Here is a 23829-nt window from a genome sequence, read left to right on the forward strand (position 1 = left end):
CCTTTTGGTTAAATAGTGAGATGCTTATTCAAAGATAAGATGCTGGATCCACTATCAGTATTACCTATTTCACAGTAAACTCAGTAAGGTTGCTATAAGATAGTTTTCTGATTTTTTTGAGGCGTATAAATCTTTCCTGGATGGCACCAATCTTCATAGATTGTTCCCATTTGATGAACTGTCAACAGGACGAACGTTTTAAGATTTTGCAAGTCTCCCTATTCTAAAGGGGTATGTGAAGATGAATAAGCTGCCTGTTTTGTGCCAGATATATAAGCTGCTTCAAATGCAAGGTCAGCTATAAAGTGTTCCTGCTCCAGTGCCATTAGACTTCGCTTTTGTCACAGCTGCCTTATTCTTGGATTCCACCATACTGCTACAAGTTAGGTACTCATGAAGTGGGTGAAGCATACAGGGTAAGTATGTCCCAAAATGCTGTGATCCGGTTGTGAACTGTCCAGTACCAAAAACTTCTTTGTGGAAAGAGGGCAGGAGGAGTGCCTTCGTGCCTTATCAAGGTTGTAGGTGGGAAGGCAGTAAAGCATATAACCAGTGGTATGATGCAATACATGGTCATCCACCTGCGTCTAGACCAGCAATGGGCAAACTACGGCCCGGTGTACCTTTTAATCCGGCCCGCGGAGCGTGATACAAAAAAAAAAAACCAGCCAGGGCAGGCAAACATTTGCATCATTCAGCGCACTCAAATGCAATGATTGGCCAGTCTCGCTGCCACTCACATCCTGATAGCCAGTGATTGGCTGTCAGGATGTGTGTAGGCGGGGCAGCGTGACGAACGTGAGGGGAGGTAGGCTCCTCTCACAGTCCGCCCTGAAGACCGGAATGGCGCGGGAACAAGGCGAGAGGAACGCGCGGAGCAAAGGTAAGTAAATTGACACAGGGGGGACTTGGCTTACTACTTGAGGGGAATAGTACTATGGGGGATGAAATGTTACAAATTTTAATTTAATTTCTATTAATTCACACATACACATCATTCATCTACTCTTGGTCCGGCCCCGGGTCCAATATATGAACCCATTGCGGCCCTCAAGTCAAAAAGTTTGCCCACCCCTGGTCTAGACTCTAATCTAGATGATTACTTTTAAGCACTCGTTTCGAAAAACATTTACACAGATGTGAAATACATTCCAAACATGTAATTTATGGCAGTAATGGTCAGAACACAGGGCAAACCTTACCTGTCTATGCCACTTGTCCCTGTAAAGGGTCCAGCCTTTACCTATCACAGTTGGCAAAGCTATGAATGGGTGTTCAGGAACTGGCTTCCATTCTGATGGATCAGGATTAACACACTGTGGCTAACTACAAAACACTGCACTAAGTGCCAAGGTAAGGGAGCCCGATGCAACAGGCCGTCCCCACAGTGTGGGGTCTGGGTTACAGTTCACAAAGTTGTACAGAGAGTGCACTGATCCAGATGCACTGGTTTCTAAAATACTATCTAAAAGAGTGAAGTTGATGGAAAATTCTGATAGAGGAATAATAAAGTTATGAGTGATTTCTTTGTAAGAGAAAAAGAGGTCATCGCCTTTGGACACTAGCAAAAAAAAAAAGGGGGGGGGTTTACAGTGAGAGGGAGGGTTATAAAGGAGGTGCCCTGGGGAAGCATATCCAAAAGAGTTTTGCCAGTGACCAATAACCCAAAATGTGAATGTTATGCCTGTGTCCTGCACTGTACAATTAAGATAAAAAGATCTTAAATCAAATCTCTAAAGGCTTTTTTCCTTAACTTACATTTTTACAGATTTCTCAAGATTTGGGTAAAAGGGTCTGATGCTTTGCACAGGAGAGCAGGAACAATTATGGATCCCAAATGTGCTTGGTGCAGGACTTTAACCATTTGTCTACCAGGGCAATTGACATTTACATATACAATCAGCATCTGTTTGCAATAAAATTACTTAAAAAGCCCAAACATTATGTATTTTCTTAAAACAAAGACCTTAGAGAATAAACTGGTGGCTGTTGTATCTTTTAGTTGGCATATTTGAGCAGCCATTTATAAAAACAAATATAAAAATACACTTATTTTGTGTTGGTATTTTGTTTTTATGCTTCATTGTGTTTATATGAAAATCTTTAATTCAGATTGAATTAAAAAAAAAAAAAAAAGAATTTTAGTGCACACAAATAAATCCAACCTATAAACACTATTACATCAAATTAAAGGAAATCATATCATTTACCCTGTAAACAAAAATGACTGCATGTAAAAGGTCAGAAAAAGCTGACCCCACATAAGAACACATATGGATAAATTAAAAGGCCGATCAATGTGAAACTGTTATAAAAAGAAGAGAAGAAAAAAAAAAGGTGAAAAAGGAAAAATATTTCTAGAAGAGAAGACCGAGACGGGGGTAAAAAGCAATGGGGGTAAAAAGCAATAGGGAAAAAAAGGAAAATAAAAATTGCAACAGCCACCAATTTATGTTGCATATTTACACAGCAGTTTATAAACCACACATTTTCAAGAGAAAAAAAATACACTAATACACTTGTATTTATTGAATTTATCACCCAATTTTTAGTAAAATATAGGTGATGTGTTGAGTAAATCGATGCCAATCACGTCAAAATTTAAAATTGCACAAGCCTTTGTAATGGCATCAAACTACAGAACCTAAAAGTATCCATAGACAATGCTTTAAAAGCTTTTACAGGTTGCCAGTTTAGAGTTAAACATGAGCTCTGTTATTAGAATTATTGCTCTCACTCTAATGTTCAGGGTACAAACACTGTTTACATATCCATGCCAGATGTGTGTACTTGCATTTCCGCATAAGCACTGGGAGATTAGGTGGGGTTTTTTTTTTCACTTTTTAATTACCTGTAACAGTACTTTTATATAGAGATCTGGAGGCTATTAGACCCCTGATACCTTCCTCTGCCCTTCAAATCATTGGATTAAACACAGATCGGTTTGATCAGATGCTTCCTTGGCCATAATAAAACTATTTGAAAGTGTCAAACCCCTCATCGCTTCAGGCTATATGCTGGGCAGCAATTGGGTTAGAGGCTTGTACCCCATAGTTGACAGTCTTTGAGACTAAACTTGACCTGATACCTGAATAATAAATATTGTCATCTTCTTTCATATGTTTCAGTTGGAAGTCCACAGCTTTCTTTACAGGTTAAAATTCAGCTTCCTTTATGTAGGCAACAAGAACCATGACTGTCCTCCTAAAGATAATTATGCTTGGCTGCCATGTTGTTCTTCTGACTTCAATCCAATCAACATGCATGTCACAAGTGAAGCGAAAACTGCTGACCTCTCCCCTTCCATCCCTCCCCTTTGGTTAACCCCCCCCCTCCCCCTTCCTTTCTCTTCACTCCCCCCCCCCCCTTTCTTACCATTTCTTATTCCCATTATACGTTACAGTATATATAAAGAAGGAATCAGACTGCTGACCAGGGTCAGCATCTCTAAGTAGTGAAGCCACTATATCAGTGAAATCTTTTAAGTGGAGATAATCAATGACCGCTTTGATATTTCTCTCTATACGGGTTTCCCTTATAGATATTTTACATTAAACATTACTCACCCGACTCCTGCAAGTATCGGTACACCAGAAAGTTAACCTCATCACTGCTTATACTCATCTTTATGCCCACTTAAACCATGAGTTCCAAGCAAACTGCAGTTATTCCCTAAAAAAAGTGAACAAAAATATGTTATATTTTTAATTAATATTTCTAATATGTAAAGTGAAGTAATGATGTTATTACACTCCTGTAAATTAGGCACCGCACAGGAAAGAAAAAAATCATTAACCCAGTTTTAAATATCAAGCTTTCTTCCCAGAAAATAAGTGAAAAGTATGGATCACACACAAGACACTTCCAAAACAGGTGTAAGGAGGCATACGTTTGAAAAAATGCTGCAGTTACAACACCAATTCCAAAAAAATATAGGAAGCAGTGTATATCTACATAAAAACAGAATTGCAAATCTCATAAACACATATTTTATGCACAACAGAAAATGTAACCAAATGTTTAATCACTTGCCTACCAGGCCAGTTCTGACACTTCTCTCCTACATGTAAAAATCAGTTTCATCTTGCTAGAAAAGAGTGTGTGTGTGAGTGTAAGAAATTTTAATGCTCAAAAAACACAATATAATACCCAATTGTTTGATAAAATATAAGAAATGATGTTACGCCAAGTAAATGGATACCTAAAATAGCATGCTTTAAAATTGTGCACGCTTGTGGAATGGTGACATACTACGGTACTTAAAAATTTCCATAAGCGACGCTTTAAAAGCTTTTACTGATTACCACAGGAGGTCTGGTGCTAAAATTATTGCTCTTACTAGAATATTCAAAGCGATGCCTCACGTGTGGCATGAAAGGCTGTCGGAAACTGTAGTTTTCATTTCACAGAACTCTGTGAATGGATACCGTGGCCGGCAGGCAGAGGGACCTAAACAGCCACTTTTTTTTTTTTTTTAAATTGTGACAGCTAGCAGGGGAAGAAGATCCCCCAATAGCTGGCAAAAAAAGAGAGGTGGGGGCCAGTCCATTCATAACATGTTACACGCTAAAATGAAAGGTGAACTTATCCTTTAATTGAACAAGCTGAGGTTAGAAGCTCATCAGCTATGATGCAGCGCTGCACCAGATTTTGTACTCTCCAGTTTTAATAAATCAACCCCAGAGCATCTCAAAAGTGAAGGTGTGCAGAGGTTCATCAATCTGTGAAAAGCTGCATCTAAAAATTGTCAAACAACTTCTGTATAATATTCAACGTAAAATTACAAAAACCTAAAATATATCATCTACCGAATATATTTTCTCAGTTTATACATTTGATATGTTTCCTATTGAGAATATAATAAGGGTTTATGAGATTTTCTAATCATTGAAATTTATGTGTGTTTCACACAGTGTGCCAATTTTTTTTGGAACTGGGGTTGTACGTACAAACAGTCCACACACATTAAGAAACTTCATATTTTGGTTATGAATATACATGTTCAGTCTATAGTAATTTACAGAACGCTCTATAAATGCATGTCTTTATTAGAACTTTATTGTATGTATTGCGCAAATAAAGCACTTTCGTGAGTGGTAGATATTAACAAACGGATATACTGTATAGTTTAGGAAATATATATTTTTTGCCAATACATTGATTATATGTTGATAAAATGACACATCTATTTAATAACAATGTTAAATACATTATACAAACACTGTTTATGACTGCTAGCAGCTGACACAGTGATTGTTTTTTTTAATTGTATACACTACTAATCAAAAATTTTAGAACACTTTACAATGTGGTTTAGGTTGCTTTAGTTTCATCCCGTCCACTGTTTATGTGATAGTTTTTCATATGAGGCTCCTGAGGTTCACAGGTAGATCGCATCTCCCACAAGCAGAGGGGCACTGGCAAACAAAATTTCTCCACTGTTTACCGCCGACCCCACCACTCCTGTTTATCCTAGGTGCTTGTACATTACATTACCTAGAATGTACTGGAAGGGAGGAGAGGCTGGCGGTGAACAGTGCACCACAAGATGAAAGATCTCAGCTGCTCTTCTGCCATGCTATGCATAGGAAACTGGTAGAAACCAGTACTGTAATGTGTCATGCTCTTGTTGTGTGACCCATGTTATGTGCCCCATAATCTGCCCTGCTGAGCATCCCATAATGTGCCCCGCTCCCACATAATGTGGAAAAGCAAGCACAAGTTGCATATTAAATAGGTACGTTTTAATATTGATTCCATTATTTAATAGTATGCTGCTCAAAACAATTAAAGGAACACTTTTTAATCAGAGTAAAGCATCAAGTCAATTAAACTCCTGGGATATTGATCTGGTCAGTTAAATAGCAGAGGGGGTTGTAAATCAGTTTCAGCTGTTGTGGTGTTAATAAAATTAACAGAAGCACTAGATGGGCAACAGCGAGACGTCCCCTAAAACAGGAATGGTTTTACAGGTGGAGGCCACTGACATCTTTTTCCCTACTCCTCTTTTCTGACTGTTTTTCACTAGTTTTGCACTTGGCTATGGTCAGTGCCACTACTGATAGCATGAGGCGATACCTGGACCCTACAGAGGTTGTACAGGCAGTCCAACGCCTCCAGGATGGCACTTCAATAAGTGCCATTGCCAGAATGTTTGCTGCGTCTCCCAGCACAGTCTCAAGAGCATGGAGGAGATTCCAGGAGACAGGCAGTTACTCTAGGAGAGCTGGACAGGGCCGTAGAAGGTCCTTAAACCCATCAGCATGACCTGTATCTGCTCCTTTGTGCAAGGAGGAACAGGATGAGCACTGCCAGAGCCCTACAAAATGACCTCCAGCAGGCCACTGGTGTGAATGTCTCTAATCAATCAGAAACGGACTTCATGAGGGTGGCCTGAGGGCCCGACATCCTTTAGTGGGCCCTGTGCGCACTGCCTGGCACCATACAGCTCAACTGGCATTTGCCATCGAACACTAGAATTGGCAGGTCCACCACTATCGCCATGTGCTTTTCATAGATAAGGCAGGTTTACCCTGAGAACGTGTGACAGCCGTGAAAGGGTCTGGAGAAGCCGCGTAACATCGTTCAGCATGAACATTTTGGTGGTGGGTCAGTGATGGTCTGGGGAGGCATATCCATGGAGGGATGCACAGACCTCTACAGGCTAGACCAGGGGTGGGCAAACTTTTTGACTTGAGGGCCGCAATGGGTTCATATATTGGACCCGGGGGCCGGACCAAGAGTAGATGAATGATGTGTATGTGTCATCCATAGTAAGTATAGTAATATTCCCCTATAGTAAGCATAGTAATTCATCCCCCATATAGTAATTCATCCCCCCTATAGTAATTCATCCCCCATATTAAGTCCCCAAGTCCCCCCTGTGTCAATTCACTTACCTTTGCTCCGCGCGTTCCTCTCACCGTTCCGGTGTAGCATGAAAATCTGTCTCCTATGAGGATCTGTCCCCCTCGACGTATCTGCGCATGTGCCAGTGTCACGCATTAGCAGCCGATCGGCGATCTCCGGCACATGCGCAGATAGGTCGAGGGGGACAGATCCTCATAGGAGACAGATCTTCATACTACACCGGTCTTCAGAGCGAACTGTGAGAGGAGCCTAGCGGGAGCCTAGCTCCGCGGGCCAGATTAAAAGGTCCGCCGGGCCGTATACGGCCCGCGGGCCGTAGTTTGCCCATTGCTGGGCTAGACAATGGCGCCCTGACTGCTATTAGGTATCGAGATGAAATCTATGGACCCATTGTTGGACCCTAAGCTGGTGCAGTGGGTCCTGGGTTCCTCCTGGTGCACGGCAATGCCCGGCCTCATGTGGCGAAAGTATGCAGGCAGTTCCTGGAGAATCAAGGAATTGATATCACTGAATGGCCTCCACGCTCACCTGACCTAAATCCAATAGAACACCTCTGGGATATCGTGTTTTGGGCCATCAGACGATGCCAGGTTGCACCTCAGACTGTCCAGGAACTCAGTGATGCCCTGCTCCAGATCTGGGAGTGAATACTCCAGAACACCATCAGTCGTCTCATTAGGAGCATGCCCAGCTTTCTTTGCCCATGTAGCTGCGGTGGCTCTAGTCGAATGAGCCTTCAATCCAGATGGTGGCATTAGTGTTGTGGTTTTTGTAGCCTTACGAATTGGCTTACCTTAGCCACCTTGCAATGGTGCCCTTGGAGTCCTTCAGAGCCCTTCCTTGGAATAAGATAGAGCCTGGAAGAATTTCTACACTCCTTTGCGCGCTCAATATAAGCAATAAGACACCTACTCCCATTGATTTTGTTATAATCCTGTTCTTTGACATTACTCAGATTTCCGCAAAATGACAGAGTTAGGATTTCTTCTGTTCTGTGAAAGTTTGACACGTTTGGTAGGAATGCTGGGTCTAAGTTGAGGATAATGTTATCCAATAGAATTGTGCAGCAAGGCTCCATCACTGACAGTGCTTGAAGTTCGCTGATTCTACGAGCTGAGACCAAGGCAACTAAGAGGATAGGTTTCAGTGTTAAGCTTTCAACAGGACAAATACTCTCTGAAGTGTTTAAGACCGTTCCTATGGGTTTTTACGACTGGTGATGACCCTCAAGAATCTGAAGACCAGCAGGTCCTCGGCCAACTTCAACTCCAGAAAATTAGATAAAGCAGCTACTTGCACTTTATATAAAGCAGCTACTTGTACTTTAAGTGTGCTAACTGCTAGAATTCTATCTGCTCCTGCTTGCAAGAATTCGAGGACTGCATTCAGAATAAGCACTTCTAACAAGCAGTTTTCTACCTTGCAGCAAGTAAATCTTTTCCAAATTTTGTCATAAATGGCATTTGTGGACTTTTTTCATCCATTTAAAATGGTGGAGACCACTTTCTCTGATCATCCTTTCCTGCTCAGAAACCAAGCTGCCAGTAACAGCCTCTGCGGGTGTGGGTGTATTACTTCCCTCTGTGCCAAAAGGTCGTTCTTAGGTGGAAGTATCCAGGGGTTCAACAAACTCAGCTTTCTCTGGAGAGCCACGACCTTTTAGGCCAAAATGGAGCGATTAGGATGTCTTTGGTTTGATACATCTGTATCTTCTGCTAAACTCTTGGGATCAATCTAAAGGGTGGAAAGGCATAGAGGAGATCTCTTTCCCCTGATTGGGCTTATGCGTCTGCACTTCGAGGGTCTCTTTGGTGACAGAAATATTTCCTTAGTTTCGTATTACTTCTGTTGGTGAAAAGGTCTATGGAAGGAGTACCCCACCTGCTGCAGATTTGAGCAAATGTTGAGTGGCTGAGGCACCAATGACTGGCTGATTTCCTCTAGACTTAGTTTGTCTGTCAGAGTTCAGGTGCCCCTTCAAATGGACTGCCATGATTGACATTAGGTTTTCTTCTGCCCAGGTTAAGAGCGTTACTGCTATTTCCATTAACTTTGGTGAACTGGTGCCTCGTTGTCTGTTTAGGTATGCAACTGTTGTTCGACAGAACTTGTATTTCTTTCCCCCCCGTTATGGCTGCAGTCATTCGTCCGATAAGCTTCACGGCATCCCTGATTGTGCAGTCTGATGCCTCCAGAAGGCTCACTGTGTTTTGCTGAAGCTAAAGCACCTTCACTCGTGTTAAGTATAGGTAGGTGCTTGTTGAATTCAAAATATATCCCAAGTATACAAATTTGTTGCAAGGGGCTAACTTTGATTGTTCTAAATTTATTAACCAGCCTAGTTCCGTTAGGAAAGAGATCGTATCTGTCACGTTCCTTTCTAACACTTCCCTTGAGTCTGCAAACAGAAGTAGGTCGTCCAGGTAAGGGATGACACTTATTACCTTCAACCTAAAGTTTTGCAGAGCTTCTGGTAGATCTTTTATGAAGGTCCTTTCGGCTGAGGACAGACTAAAGGGAAGGACATTGACCTGGAATAGAATGGTTTTCCTAGGTCCCTTTAGCGCAGGGATGTCAAACTGGCAGCCCTCTAGCTGTTGCGAAACAAACAAGTCCCATCATACCTCTAACCTTTGGGAGTCATGCTTGTAACCGTCAATCTTGCAATGCCTCATGTGACTTGTAGCCGTCAATCTTGCAATGCCTCATGTGACTTGTAGTTTAGCAACAGCTGGGGGGCCGCCAGTTTGACACCTGTGCTTTAACGTGTACCTCAGGAACTTCCTTGAGACCTTCCTTATTTGGATATGAAGGTATGCATCTTTCAGGTCGATTGAATCCATGAATACTCCAGAGGAAAGGAGTTCTTCACAGTGTAGATTGTTTCCATCCAAAACTTTTTGAAATCTTACACATTTGTTCCCATTTTTTCTGAAGAGAAAATCTTCAGTAAAGTTCAGAATGATTCTAAATCTGAAAAAAGTGAATAAAACCCCCTTCCCTGCTCTTCTTTCCCCAGAAGTTTGATTAAGTTTTGTTGTTTTTCCAAGAGTTTTACAGGTGCACCTGCCTTTTCCTTGTCCCTTGGTAGTAGGCTTGCAAAAAACCTGTGAAGGGGAAGGTGCGAGAATTCTATCCTGTAACCGTTCTGAATTATACATTCTGGGTAGTTTGCAGCCACTGAGTGTGGAAGTATCCCAGAATTCCTCCCACCTGGCTTTGTGAGTCATTTGGATTGAGCCTCGAGTTTGTCTTGGTTAGGGTTAAAAGAGGAACCCACCTTTTTTGCGAACCAGCCTCTTTATTGGCCTTGAAACTTAGTTTCATTATTTGAGCATTGCTTGTTTGGAGGACCTTTTCCCCTGTCTACTGGGAATCCTTTCCTTTTATCAGCAGACCGTTTGAGTACCGAGGCCAATTCTGAGCTGAAAAGGAGCTTGCCCTCGAAGGGCAGAGCACATGGTCTGGATTTCGATGCTTTGTCTCCATGCCAAGACTTCAGTCAAATTGCTCTTCTCACTGAATTTATGAGAGCAGTCGATATTGCTGTATTTGATGGTCTCAGCCGATACATCTGTTATAAGTAGAGATTTAATCATTTCTTCCACAGGTGCACCCTGTTCGAGGTGGGAGCGGAGCTGGCCCAGCCATACATCCAAAGTACGGGCAACACTAGTTGCAAAGGCTGAATTAAAGTTTACCGTGGATGCTTCCCAAACTCTTCTGAGGAACATGTCAGCTTTACGGTCCACCAGGTCCTTTAGGGAGCCCCCATCCTCAAATGATAGGTCGGTACTCTTAAGAGATTTTTGAAAGGGGAGCATCGAGCTTTGGGCAAGATTCCCAGAGCACTGCATTTCGTCTTTAAATGGGATTCGCCTTTTTAGATTTTTAGGGGGGGGGGGGGGGGGGAAGGCTTTCCTTTCTAGCTCTTCCCATTCTCTTTTTATAGTGTCCCAAAGTGTGGCGTGGACTGGAAACATATGACTCTGTAGATCTGCATATAACTGGTCATGCAGCGAGAGATCCAGTTGTTCCTCCTCCAGATCCAGTGTCATAAATTACTTTTAAGAGGCCATCCGTGTGTTCTGCAGGCAAAAGGAAGCTTTGAGATTTAGGTTCTTGTTCTTTTATTTCTCCCACCTCTGACTCGGAAGAGCTGACCGGCTCTTCCTCCAGTTCCTCGGAGAGGCCAAGGTGCTGCCATCTCTTTTTGGTAGGGTGGTTTGCTCCTAAGGTGACCTCCGAGATGCCGGGTAGAGAATCCTCTTGGACAGATTCCTGCATCCGTTCCCTAAAATGCTGGAAGGTTTGCTACATTTCCTTTGTCATGGACTGCAATAAATCTTTAAAGAGAGACCCAGTTTCTTTTTTGACCGGTTTGTCAGTGTATTCCTGGAACAAGGGCTTCTGCCATGAGCTTGAGGAACAGCATTAAGAGCTGCAAAGGGAAAAAACTTCTGTCAGCCAACCAGCGGCTTACCTTGTTGCTGGCCTCCCCCAGCTCTGACAGATCTGCCTCCTTAATGGCCGCCATCTGCTCTCGACGGTGATGCAGTTTGTAGGGGTTTTTAGGGCCCAGCCCCTCCCTTGGTCCACCCATAATGGCTCCCCCTCACAGCCGCAGTGGATAAGGGGAATGGCTGTGGCATGGGGCAAGAGTGTGGGCCGCCTCCCATAGTCAATATGGCCCATCTCATGTTGAAGCTGTCCTGGAAGAGGAGTGGAGTAATTTTTGCTAATGGCCCCTCCACTGTAAGAAAGTTGAGAAACCCTGGTCTATTTCAACCCAAATCAACTCAATTTGTTTAAAGGGATATTAAATCCTAATTTTTTTTCAAGCACTTTCAGCTGCTGATGTAATCACATGTAGAGTACACAGCTTCCTCTCTGCCCATGATCCAGTTAAACTGGTGCCCTGACCGCTGCCCCAGGTTTCCTGTTTCAGGAGGGCTCTTTTCTCTTGTGGCATCCTGTGGAGCCACCCATGAATGCAGGGACTAAATGTATCTCCTTCCACAGTGTACAATAGCAGCACAGTTCTGTGAGCATAGAATAGCAAGGTATTCCCATGCTCCTCCTACCCTCTCCAAGCTTACATTACAGACTGCACTACCCACTGTTGACAGTTTCCTGTGAAGGCTAGAAGTTTAGGGAAACCACACAGAGCAGGCAGCAGCAGCATTGAAAGTTGTAAACTGCAGAATTTTAACAAATTGTTTACTGGGGAATATTTAGCTGATCATACTCAATGTGTTAAAGTGGTTCTAAGGTCTCATGCACACTGGACATTTTATAGTTGCTCCTAGTGGCATCAGGAGGTTGTTTTTTTTTTTGTTTTTTGGTTTTTAACTGCCTCTAAACTCCCCTGCATGTTATGCTGTGTGTTCGTGCACACATAAGATTTTAGCAGCGTTTTGTGGCAGGAGAGTGGCTTGACAATTGCTTGACGTGCCTAAATGCATGTAGACACTCCTAAACTAGGCCAATTAAATTAATGCCTAAACGCTTGACGCAGGTAAAAATGGTATGCACTTTTACAAGTGTCAAGCATTTTTTTGGGCCAAAACACTGCTAGCTTCTAGGGGAGTTAAAACTGTCCGTGTGCATGAGGCCTAAGGCTAGGCATTTTTTGCCTTAATGCATTTACTAAGTAAACGTAAAAAAAACGTCCCAGTGTTTATATCACCCTCAAACCACCCTGTCTACTTACCCTATCTTGATCCAGCACTATGGCTGTCTGAAGCTGCTCTCTCCACACTTTGTGCTCACAAAGATAGTAGCAGGAGCCATTGCCTCCTGCTGCTGTCAATTAAATCATGTGAGCAGAGAGCGAGAGCAGGCAGGGCTGAGCCACGCTGTGCGTGTCAATAGACACACAAGCCCAGCTTAGGACTGATCCTGCAGGTATGCACCCAAGAAGCCAAGAGTGCCGCTGTGGGATCCAAGATGAGTAGAGGTTGGAGGCCACTCTGTGCAATACCATTGCACAGAGCTAGTACGTATACCATGTTTGTTATTGTAGAAAAAACTCCTTCACACTTTGTCCGTACAGGGAGTATGGGCAGACAGCAGTACTGACCGTTACTGGACAGAAGGAAGATTCAATGAATTATGAGGGAGCTCACCAGCGCCCTCGCAGTTCAGTGAGAACTACAAGCCATCTGCCACAGTGGCAGATGGGATTTGCAGTTTGTTCATTCACAGAATTTTAAATAAATGATGCAGGTGTGTGAGCAGAGCCCAGCCCTATGGTTTTTAAAAATTGTGACAGCGGGTTAGGGAGAGGGTCCCCTACTCATTGTTAAAATGGGGGATTGGTGGTGGGGGTTTGATGTAACATATTACACTCCGAATATGGGTGTAACATGTTAAGCCAGCCATTCAGGCACATTAATACAATTGGCTGCATTTAGATCAGAAAAACAAAACCGCACCTGCATGCTTAAAAATTGAGCATTTACAGGCAGCAATGTGCAAGAGCCCTAAATGTGAACTTAACATTTAAATAGGATTGCCATTGGGAGCTCTGCTACACAACAGAGTTTCAGCAAACAGGCTGCCAGGCAATCAAGTATAAAGCTGCTCATCATACGGTTCTGTCATTTTAATTTTTTTTTTCTTACTAGTTGCTTTAGACTGTGCTTCAAGTGGCTGTCTCTTGAAGCAATACCTATCATGCAAGGTGTTGTACTTGGAAAGTGGCTGAAACTCTAGACAGGAACAAATTTGGCAGATGCAGGCCACATTTTGATGTTATAGGAAACTATTCTCTTTACACCTTGGCTTTATTTGATATTTCTCTAAAAAGATTGATACACTTAAGGATTATAATGGTGTGTCTTTTTGTAGAAGACAATTATGGCCTAGAAGGAGGTAAATTGTAGATGACACAGCTGTTCGCAACTAAGTGAGAGGATTCTAGTTAGTTTGGTTGGAAGATCTAGGGAATGTGGGTCAGTGTATTTTTAGTGCGATTATATACTTCTTGCCAACAAACGCACTACCTAGAAATGGTAGAATGCCAGATAAAGACACCGTGCGTGGAGTGATATCCCCCCAAAGGCAACCATTCATAGTCACCAAATATCCCAGGGAATCAAGGACACACAGCACTTTAGCTCCAGGAACTGTGAGTGAAGGTGTTATGGGGAGGCATTGAAAATAAAGGTCTCCCAAACCAAACAGCTACTACTGATTACAGCACTCTGGAACCACACTGTAAGTTATGTTTTTGACTTGCATGTAAAATACTGTGCAGTATAGAATACAGGCTCCTTTCACATATCAAGTACGGGAATGAGCATTCCCACTCACAATTTCCCATGTCCTGCACAGGGCAGCCCATACACTTCAATGGGCTACCCTATGTGCATTTGTCACATAAACAAAGCTCCTGCTTCTTTTTGGGTCGCTAGCTTAGCGCGATTTTTAAACACGCATTTTCCACATGACAATCGCAGCCAGAACACACTGCATTAAGGGTGCCATTATGGATAATGGCACCCAAACGCGCATAGTATCCTCATGCAAAAATGGACCAAAGTAAGATTTTGGGAGCAGAGGGCCTGTACATGAGTTTGGAGGGTCAGCATTCAAATCAAGAGAGCCCAACGTGGAGTAGGTCAAGTTTCTAGGTGCTTGGACAGTTCAAAAGGAAAGAGCCACAAACTGAAAATGGTGCTCTCCCACCACAAATCACAGGAACTTCTGCTGCAGGGAATAAAAAAAATGGGTTATATGCAAATGCATTATTGATGTCTATGGATGCTAGAAATTCCATATTGCAGTGCAGTGAAAGACCTGGTTGATTCTATATGGAACTTTTAGGCCAGCAAATAGGTGTTGGGAACCTTCAAGTCTAGTATGGGACAAAAGCCCCCATTGGGATTTAGAACCTTAAAACAGGTTTGAATAATAACCCTGAAATCGTTCCTTGGAGGGAACTGGTATAAGCACTATCGAAGAGCACCTAATCTAGTTGGAAAGGCAGACAGGTTGGAAGGCATGAAGCAGGGAGGCAGTAGGGAGTACTTCAGCCTGTACCTATGGAACACCATGTCCTGCACACAAAAAGGTACAAAACATCTCAAGTCCAGGTTGGCAAAAAGGTCAATCGTTACACTCCCACTTGCAAAAGTGTGGGGACCACTTAATTGCAAAGAGGGCTTCGAACCAGAGTTGGCTGACTTGGACCTGCACTGACTGAAGATTTTGGCTTTTGTAGCGGAGGTCCGGAGGGGGACAAAGGGAATGCTTCCTGAACCCAGAAGCAGCAAGCTTTGCTTTTGCAACCTTCACTTTATTCTTACCGGTATGGATGCTTTTTTCCACCCATGATTTCCTTAATAAAATGTCTTCAAAGACTCAGTGTTGCTCACTGTCAAACAGAGTACCTGCAAAGAATTTTGGTGCAACAAGTCTGCCAAATTGTCTATGCAGCTGTGCAAAGTGCTAGAAAGAGAGCTCCAATTTTCTATGAATTGAGGAATCTGTCAGGATTGATACAGGGTTGCACCCTATGCACTTGACCAAGACTGCCAGACTTTGGCAAACAGTCATTGACATCACTAATGATTGCATGGCTGCGCTAGAGAGAGTGTAGGATTTCAATATAACAATCATACTTGCCTGTTTGGCTGCAGCAAAGGTCTGAAGCTCCATCTGTCCCTCGCCACCTCTAAGACTGGGAACTGATCATTTAAAGACCCCTAATTACTCAGTTCTCGGTCTTCAGCGAGCAAAGAGGAGGTGATTGTCACCACTCTGCTCTTCAGTGCCCACTAGGAAGGGGATGGGAGCAGCTGGCTCAGGGTCTGAGCAGAGCACTGAAAAGCTGAGACAGCTGCAACTTGGGCATCTCGGTAGATCCTGATATTAAAAGTTAGAATCCCTTCAGAGTTTGGGTCGGCTGATGACATCAGCAGACAGTGGACCTTAGCCTGCTGTTGGCTGAATCTGGGTCACAGGAATGCAGAACAAAGTGCACTCCTGTGACCCAGAGAAGTATGGCCAAAAAAATCTTTGGGCCTACTTCTCCTTTAAAACTGAACTCTAGTAAAGCTCCTCCCTTGCATTGGGGCTGTGCTTGCACTGCATGGATCAGCCACTTTAGCAGGGCGGCTGAGTCTAGAACTGTATAACTGGTCACCCTGCAGTCCAGTGGTCTGGACATCAACAAAACCGATGCAGGGTCCAGAACAATGAACTGGACACAAGGGACAGTCCACCACTGGAGAGTACTGTCTGCCAGGGGAGCAGATCAAGTAAAATGCTGCCACTGTCCTGTGGACAGAAAGGAGCAGCTAACCCTTGCATTGCGGGCACAGCCCCACTGCAAAGGATGAGTTTTAATTTTTACTAGAGAGTTGGGTTTTAGAAGTGCCTTAAGCTTTTTCTCCACGAAGTCTTAATAGTCTGGGGCATCCTCAACAGGAACCAAAGGGGATTTGGTGAGGCAGGAAATAGCTGGATCCACTAGAGGCACTTTCCACTTTTTGTGGTGAACCCCCTCAAATGGGTACTGTTGTGCGAACCTCCTGCGGGTATATACAGTTCAAATGGTGTTGGTCAGTCCTCATATAGCACATTGTGTAAAAGTAAGAAAAAAGGACCTTTTTAGATTTTGTAGTTTTGGGAAGGAATCCCATACTAGAGAACTTAGGTTCAGTTCAGCTAAGGGGTGATATTTCTAACTTTAAGCAAGTACGCACCCTGCCCAAACTTTAAATTCATCATTCTCCTCATCTTCATTGGGAAGCAACGCTGTTGCACTGGATGAGTTGGACAAATGGGACATTGAGTCCAGTATCCAAAAGCAATGTGCAGGCAAGCCCTATGTTGCCCCATGGGGGGATCTTGAAATGGAAGACCAATCCAGAAACCTCATATTGCCTCAGTAGCATCAATGCAGCACATGGAAAAAAAAAAACTTTGTCCATGTGAAGAATAAAAGTCTTCATTCTTCCAGTAATATCCCTCAGTAGAGAGAGGTTGTCTATTATCCAAGGACATTAGCGAAAAAAAAAGCTAATGCTAATAGCGTGTGCATGTGTGTGCGCACATGTGGTTTACTGGGAGTGGAAGGTGTTATAACAACTTTGTTTGCAATTGTCCTCATTTGAATGTGGCAGCATTAAACCCATGGCCAAGACTTGAGGGGCTTGTGTGTCCTGTAGTGTAGGATTAAAAAATAAATTCTATTTTCTTTTTAGTCTACTGAGAGACAAAAGGAAAGCTTAAACTTTTGGGACATCCACAATCAGTCCAAGCGAGGGGTAGGCAATAGCAAACAATCACTAACAGGTTCAAAGAACAGCAGGAAAGACTGTATGCAACTCAAACAGCCCCCCCTGAAAAATCTTACACCCAAAATTGCCAGCAGATGAGGCAGAAACGTTCACTGGGTTGAACTTAGAAAACGTGTGAACAGAATCGCAGGGTGCAGGCTTACACAAGGGAAACAGGTGCCGAAAAGGCCAAAAGGCACTCACAGACCTAATAGAGTAGGCCTTAGAAAAGGAGAAAACTGGTGAATGAGAAGCTCCAAAAGAGCGCACATCCAGAATGCCAAAGTGAATTAGTCTTTCTGAAAAAAGTCTCTCTCAGTGGCTGAGAGACTTACAAAGCTCAAACCATATTTAAAGAAGGGAAATTTCCTTTTGCTGTACCAAAGCAAGACAGAGGGGCAGGAGAATAACAGTCGGGTTGAGGAAAAAGGCAGGAATTACCTTAGGCAGACATCCAGGGCCTCAACAGCAAGCTTGTCCCCAATTCAAGCTCAAAAAGGGTTCTTTGCAAGTCAAGTCTACTAGTTGAGACACGTGCCTTGCAGGGGTCATGGTTATAAAGACCACCTTGTGGGTGAGATTAGAGAGAGAATGTCTCTAATGGCTTCATACAGCAGTTTCTGAAGCAAAAAGATAACTAGGATTCAGATCCCATGGAGTCAATGGAAACCGGACAGAGGGAGCCACATGGAGGACCTCCCATTCAGTGTATTCTGACAGTGGGTCAGGGTGGGTGGAATTCCCCACTGACAATAGGACAGTTGGAGAGATCCCTGCATCCACATCACTTGTGTGGATACAAGGATCTGAGTTTTCTTTTCTTCAACCTGCTGAGTAAATTAAAAAAAAAAAACAAACACTATTTAAACCGTGTATTAGAAATGCCCCTGTCTATTAGGAGCTTGGCTTCAACAACTATGCTGTTAAGACCACGGACTTTGGAGCAGCATGGCAAACCATTTCCTGGGACAGTAGATTTGGACAGTCTGGCAGAGTCTATGGTGCATCTGTCAAAAGTCCACATACCACATCCATCTGGGCCAATCTGGAGAAATTAGTAACACTGGAATACTCTCCATCTCAATCCTTTGGAGTAAACAAGAAGGTACTTTCAGAGGAGGAAAGGTACAGATCCCTGCACATGGATACCAAAGTGTCCAAACTGATGTTTAACTTGGAGGTTCACAAGTGGCTTTCCTCACAGAGGACAGGTTCTGAAAACCCTCTGGGTGTAGCGACCACTGTCCGTGTCCCAAGTGCCACTGGCAGAGGAAATCTGCCATTCATCCGTCTACATTTGAAATGCACAGGGCTAATAAGGCTGAAACTTGAAGTTCTGCCTAGGACAAGATACGCTCTACCTCTTGTTGCAGGGAGACATCTGGTTCTTCACTGATAATTGCTGCACACAACTGCCATGAAGTGGTCTGGCTGAATCCAGGTCAGAGGGTCTTCCAGCAGGCTGGTCCAGTACTATAACAGCTGCCAAATCACCTGAGGCTCCAGAATGTTTAATCAGAAGTAAAACCAAATGCACCAAGAGGGTGCTCAGGACTACTCCTCCCAAACCCAACAGGCTGACATCTGTTTTGAGAATCTTCCAAAAGATAGGGAGAAAAGTCCATAGACAGACCTGATTTGTCCCAAGATTACAGAATGCTGTGTTGAAGAGGTCTGGAGTAAAATTAGTCAAAGGAAACTGTCTCGAAGGAGGCTACCATCAGCCCCAAAACTCAAGCAGAAGCAGAGTAAGATCTAGAGCTAAGTTTGCATTGGATGTTTTGAAGCTTTTCAGGGGAAGTAACACTCTGGCCTCAGACATGTTCAGGAACAGACACTGCAGAACAAATGTCTAAAGTCTGAACAATCAAACAAAAGTTGCCTGACAGGACCCTCGCTGCTTGTTACGACAACGGGAGGTTGTCCAAGTATTCCACAATAGAAATACCACAAAAATGAAACAGGGCTGTGACTGACCAGTAAGTTTAACAAGGTGCATTGAACGGAATAAAAAGTGGGGCCACAAACTGGTAGTGCCGAAATCCCATAAAGAATAGAAATCAGTGATGTGCTGGGCAAACTGATGGAGAGGGTCAATGACATCACTGGTGGATCACATTCCAAATTTTTGGGCCTGAATGTAAACAAATTAAGTACCTTATAACCCAATATGAGGTGGATGTCTCCTTTGAGTTTGGGAACAGTACAAGTAGCAAGTTAGAATAAACCCTGAAGACCCAAAGGTGGTCTACCCATCTGTGTGGAAGCACACTTGGGGAACCAGGACCTGAACGTTATTTCAAGGCTAGTCCCACAATGCCCAGTACATCAGGGTACAAATGCAGCACTGTCCAAAAGCCAAGCTGAGGCTGACTGCACAGGATAACTGCCACTCAGAGGATACGCCTCCTGTAGCCTTGCAGAGAGAAGTTTTGAGTGTAGAAAATCAAAAGGAAAAATGTGCTAGTAATCAGGTAAGTCTTTACAATGACAGAGCTGGGAAAAAAAAAGAAGGGGTCTGTCCTCCTAGGACACAAGCAAAATACTGGTATACTTGTAGTAACAGGGTTTAACTTGGTCTGGCCTATTTTGTTTGATTACCAGTCTCTAATCCTTCCAGCTGTATAACCTGAAGGTGTAAGACTTCTTATGTTCCTCAAGAGACAAGAAATATCAAACACTGAGGTGGTATTATGTTTCTTAACATGAGGTGGCCAGCAAATTATGTAATTAGCTATGGCCCACTTTTTGTAAACTTTCCCGATTCCTTTCAAAAGGAGCCTACATGTATGACAAATAATACTAATAAACTGAATCAAGTAAACATTCAGCACGAAGTACCTAAAGATTAGCAGTGCACCGAAATAAAAATTCTTGGACCGAAACCGAAAATTCAGGATGCATTTCGTCGAAAACCGAAATGGACAGTTTTTAAAAAGAAAATATATAAATTTATATACAGTTTCATTATATTACACTTTTTAATTAATATCATGAATTTAAATGAATATGAATTTATTTTCAGCACCTTTTCAGCCAATAGGCTGATTTCAAACTGAGCAGCAAAAACAGAACACGAAAAATGCATCCCTTTAAATTCAATGTCTTTACACTAGTCCGCTGAGCTTCCCTTGCGGGGTAAAAACACCTGCTCTCCACATATTTGGTGCATATTTGGAGAGTTAAAAAAAAGCACCAAAAATGCACCTCCCCATTGAGGCTTGGTTCACACCAATGCGTTTAGTTTTTTTTTTTTTTTTCAGAAAAAACGCACATTTTAACATGGTTTCCTATGGGACACATTCACATCTATGCTTTTTTGAGCTGCTGCGTTTTTGGTTCAACAGACTTCAATGGAGACGCTGCAGAAATTGCATTTAGTTTTGATGCGTTTTGCATTTTTAATCTGCCCAGCAACAAATTGGCCAAAAGAAAAAAAAAAAACTAACCACAAAACAGATCAAAAAATACGTCAAAAACGCGAAAAGCCCTGCAAAACTGACAAAACGTAAACTGCACTAGTGTGAAACAGGGCTGAAATGCACTGAAAACACAGCAAAAATGCACATGTTGCTTTTTTATGTGTTTTGCATTTTTAAATCTGACCAGCAACAAGTTGGCCAAAATAGGAAAAAAAAAAAAATACAAAAAAAACGCAAAAAACACATCAAAAACGTGCATGCAAAAATGCTAAAAGCACTGCAAAATGGAGAAAACACAAACTGCGTTGGTCTGAAACAAGCCTGAAATGCACTGAAAACGCATCAGACGTGTTTATGTTTTTAATCTGCCCAGCAAGATTAGTCAAAAAAATAAAAAAAAATGCAAAATGTATCAACGATTTGTAAAAACGTGCATGCAAAAAACACACTGCAAAAGCGGACAAAACACAAACTGCATTGGTGTGAAACTGGCCTGAAATGCATTGAAAATGCAATAACAAACACATCAAAAGCATTTTGTGTTTTTAATCTGCCCAGCAACAAGTTGGCTAAAAAAAAAAAAAAAAAAAAACGCATCAAAAATGTGACAAAAAAAGCAAAAAGCACTGCAAAAAACAGACAAAACCGCAAACTACATTTGTGTGAAACAGGCCTGAAATGTACTGAAAAATGCAGCAGTGTTTTTGATATGTTTTTAATCTGCCCAGCAACAGGTTGGCAAAAAAAACAAAAAAAAACAAAAAAACACATTCAAAAACTGCAAAACACATCAAAAATGCATCAAATGTTCATGTAAAAAACGCAAAACTCACTACAAAACAGACAAGATGCAAACTGCATTGAAAACCCATAAAGAAATGCACAGACATTAAGTTTTGAGGCCTTTTTTTTTGCGTCACATGACCTATGAAAAATGCACCCTAAATGTGGTAAAAGTGCGGCAAAATCACGCGTTTTCAGCAACCATTAATCGGAAAGTTTTTCCCCATTGGCAAAATGCAGATATTTTCGGCCGCCGATATATTGATGCATCTCTACTAAAAATGTATGCAGAATTTATAATAAAGAGGGTAAAACGATAGAACTGCAAAGAAAGAAAAAAAAGTTGCTACCCTAGTAAGCGGTTAGTATTAATGTTTTCAGGCCACTCTCAGCAGTAACTTTGCTTTTCTATCCCACTTTAGCCTTCTAATTCAGTGTAGGGTATAAGATACAAAACAGTAAAGTCAACTTACCAGAGAAAAGAGACTTTTGCAACCTTTGAATTCAGATGTTATGGCTGGACAAAAAAAAAAAAAAAAAAGTTAATATTGAGTTTATACTTAGTGGGCTGAATTTTTTCTTTTTTTTTTTAAATCACAAAAGTACCAATATTTTATTCTTGAATAAGACCCCATCATACCTGTGCAACTTGTCAACCGATTTGAAACCGAATGACAAGTCGCACCCTATTTTCCCACAATTGAAGCGGTCATACCGGTGCGATTCCAACTTTGTAGTCGCATAGATTTTAGAAGTATTACATGCACTACTGTTTGCATTTTCAAGTGTTTGCAAGTTCAGGTGCGACTTGCATAGACATCTGTTCATGAAGTCGCACTAATATCCGACTCCTAAGTGAGGTCGCATGATTTAAAGGGTCACCAAAGACTAAAAGCTAAATACCCACTGCCTTCATCCATTTTTCAGGTACTTTTGTCACCAGATTTTATCAGAATTTTTGCTTGCAAACTTCAACTATTACATGAATAGGAAAATAAAAAAGGAACCATCATTTAGTGAACCAAACGAGGTTTTTCTGCCTCAAAGAGATTTTCAGTGCTATCCATGATCTTCATGTTTTGCTGGCTGTGCAGCTGGGCATTGCATTCTATGGTAGTGGGAACAGCCAAGAGCTGTGTACACTGGCAGCATCACTCATTACTACCGACATCTTAAATGACGCAACAAGTTTGGGCATTTCAGCTGCCAATGACTCCGCCCAAATTGAATCCAGAGGGGAAGGTCTATATACAGTGGAGCATTTTAGCTTTTGAATCCTTTAAATAAGCAATGATGACGTTAATTAAAGATAATGAAAACTTAATGAGTCAAAAATCAAAAGTGCTGCACTTACCTGAGGAAAGTTACTATACAAAAAAGTATAACAAAGTTACATGAACCTTTGCTTTCAGTAAGTGATAGGACACAGTTTCAGTTTCTTAGACCAGAGAGATGATCGGGGATGGTTCGGTCCTTGATCATCCGGCTTGGATGGGAGAACCCTCTCTGGCCAATTGTTAAAAGCGATTCAGAGGCTAAATTGTCGATCAGATCACTTTTATTTAGCAACGCTAGTTGAAAAAGACTGGTACCAGCGTCATGGCTGCAACTGTAGCCATGGCCCCGGTGTAACCACTGAAATTCAAGGAGGTACAGGGACATCCTTGGGTGGCGAGTGGTTAATCAGACAGCTTTGGCTGTCCAAGCTTTTGCTTTAAAATGTAAAAGCCAACTGGGACTCCTACGAGATTAGTGCTATGAATTTGGCTGCCGACTCACCACAATTAGGGTAGTGTTTCTGGGGACCTAATAATGTATAACCAAATTAAATTAATGCAAGCGAAGGGTTCGCATTTGAAGAGGTCCCAAAGAGAACTACTGTGGCTTAAAAAAAAAAAAAAGTGCAAATTTATTAACCTCCCTAGCGGTCTGATTATGTCAGTATTTCTGTGCTCAAAGTGGTACTTTTTTTTTGCATGGAAATATGTAGTTTTTTATTGTAGGACTGTAATTTTTAGGAATAACTCACTGAAATCTGTCCGAACAAGAGTCTAGTAAACATCCCGGGTATGTTAAAATTTGAAACATGAAATCATAAATTATAATTTAATCATAAAAAATATAATAAATTCAAAAATATAATCAAACCAAAAACACTGAAATCTGAAATATAGCGCCAAGTTCGCACATCACAAAATTGTTTTCAGTGTCTGATGACGAATTTCCCCACGAATCATCACTCAATTCTGAAAGTGGTTCTGATTTACTATCACTGTTCTCTAGCTGGTCTAAAACCGCTTTTGACATAAAGGGACACTTTTTGGATGCCATGGACATTTCTCAGTTTCAAGGCAGAAAGAACCGTAGAAATGCAGGCAGGGCACAGGACAAAATGTATGTGAAATAGTTTGATACAGTAATGTTTTACTATGAGATTTTAGTGTATTTAGTGAATGTTACTTTTT

The 23829-nt window shown here is 42.1% G+C and overlaps 1 protein-coding gene across 3 annotated transcripts in view; it reads right to left on the reverse strand.

The window, feature by feature from the left end:
• TBL1XR1 (TBL1X/Y related 1) overlaps window positions 1-23829 on the reverse strand; it is a 218196-nt gene that overhangs the window by 83052 nt on the left and 111315 nt on the right. For all 3 annotated transcript variants that reach the window (XM_089675531.1, XM_089675534.1, XM_089675533.1), the window contains exons 4-5: window positions 21838-21881; window positions 3567-3672 (exon numbers count right to left, since the gene is read on the reverse strand). In XM_089675531.1, coding sequence (XP_089531657.1) covers window positions 3567-3624 — 58 coding nt within the window. In that variant the 5' untranslated portion in view covers window positions 3625-3672; window positions 21838-21881. The remainder of the gene's footprint in view (window positions 1-3566; window positions 3673-21837; window positions 21882-23829) is intronic.

This window comes from Staurois parvus, unplaced genomic scaffold (assembly GCF_062004578.1).
Source record: "Staurois parvus isolate SC_StPar_1 unplaced genomic scaffold, SC_StPar_1.0 ptg000155l, whole genome shotgun sequence".
Classification (NCBI taxonomy): domain Eukaryota; kingdom Metazoa; phylum Chordata; class Amphibia; order Anura; family Ranidae; genus Staurois; species Staurois parvus.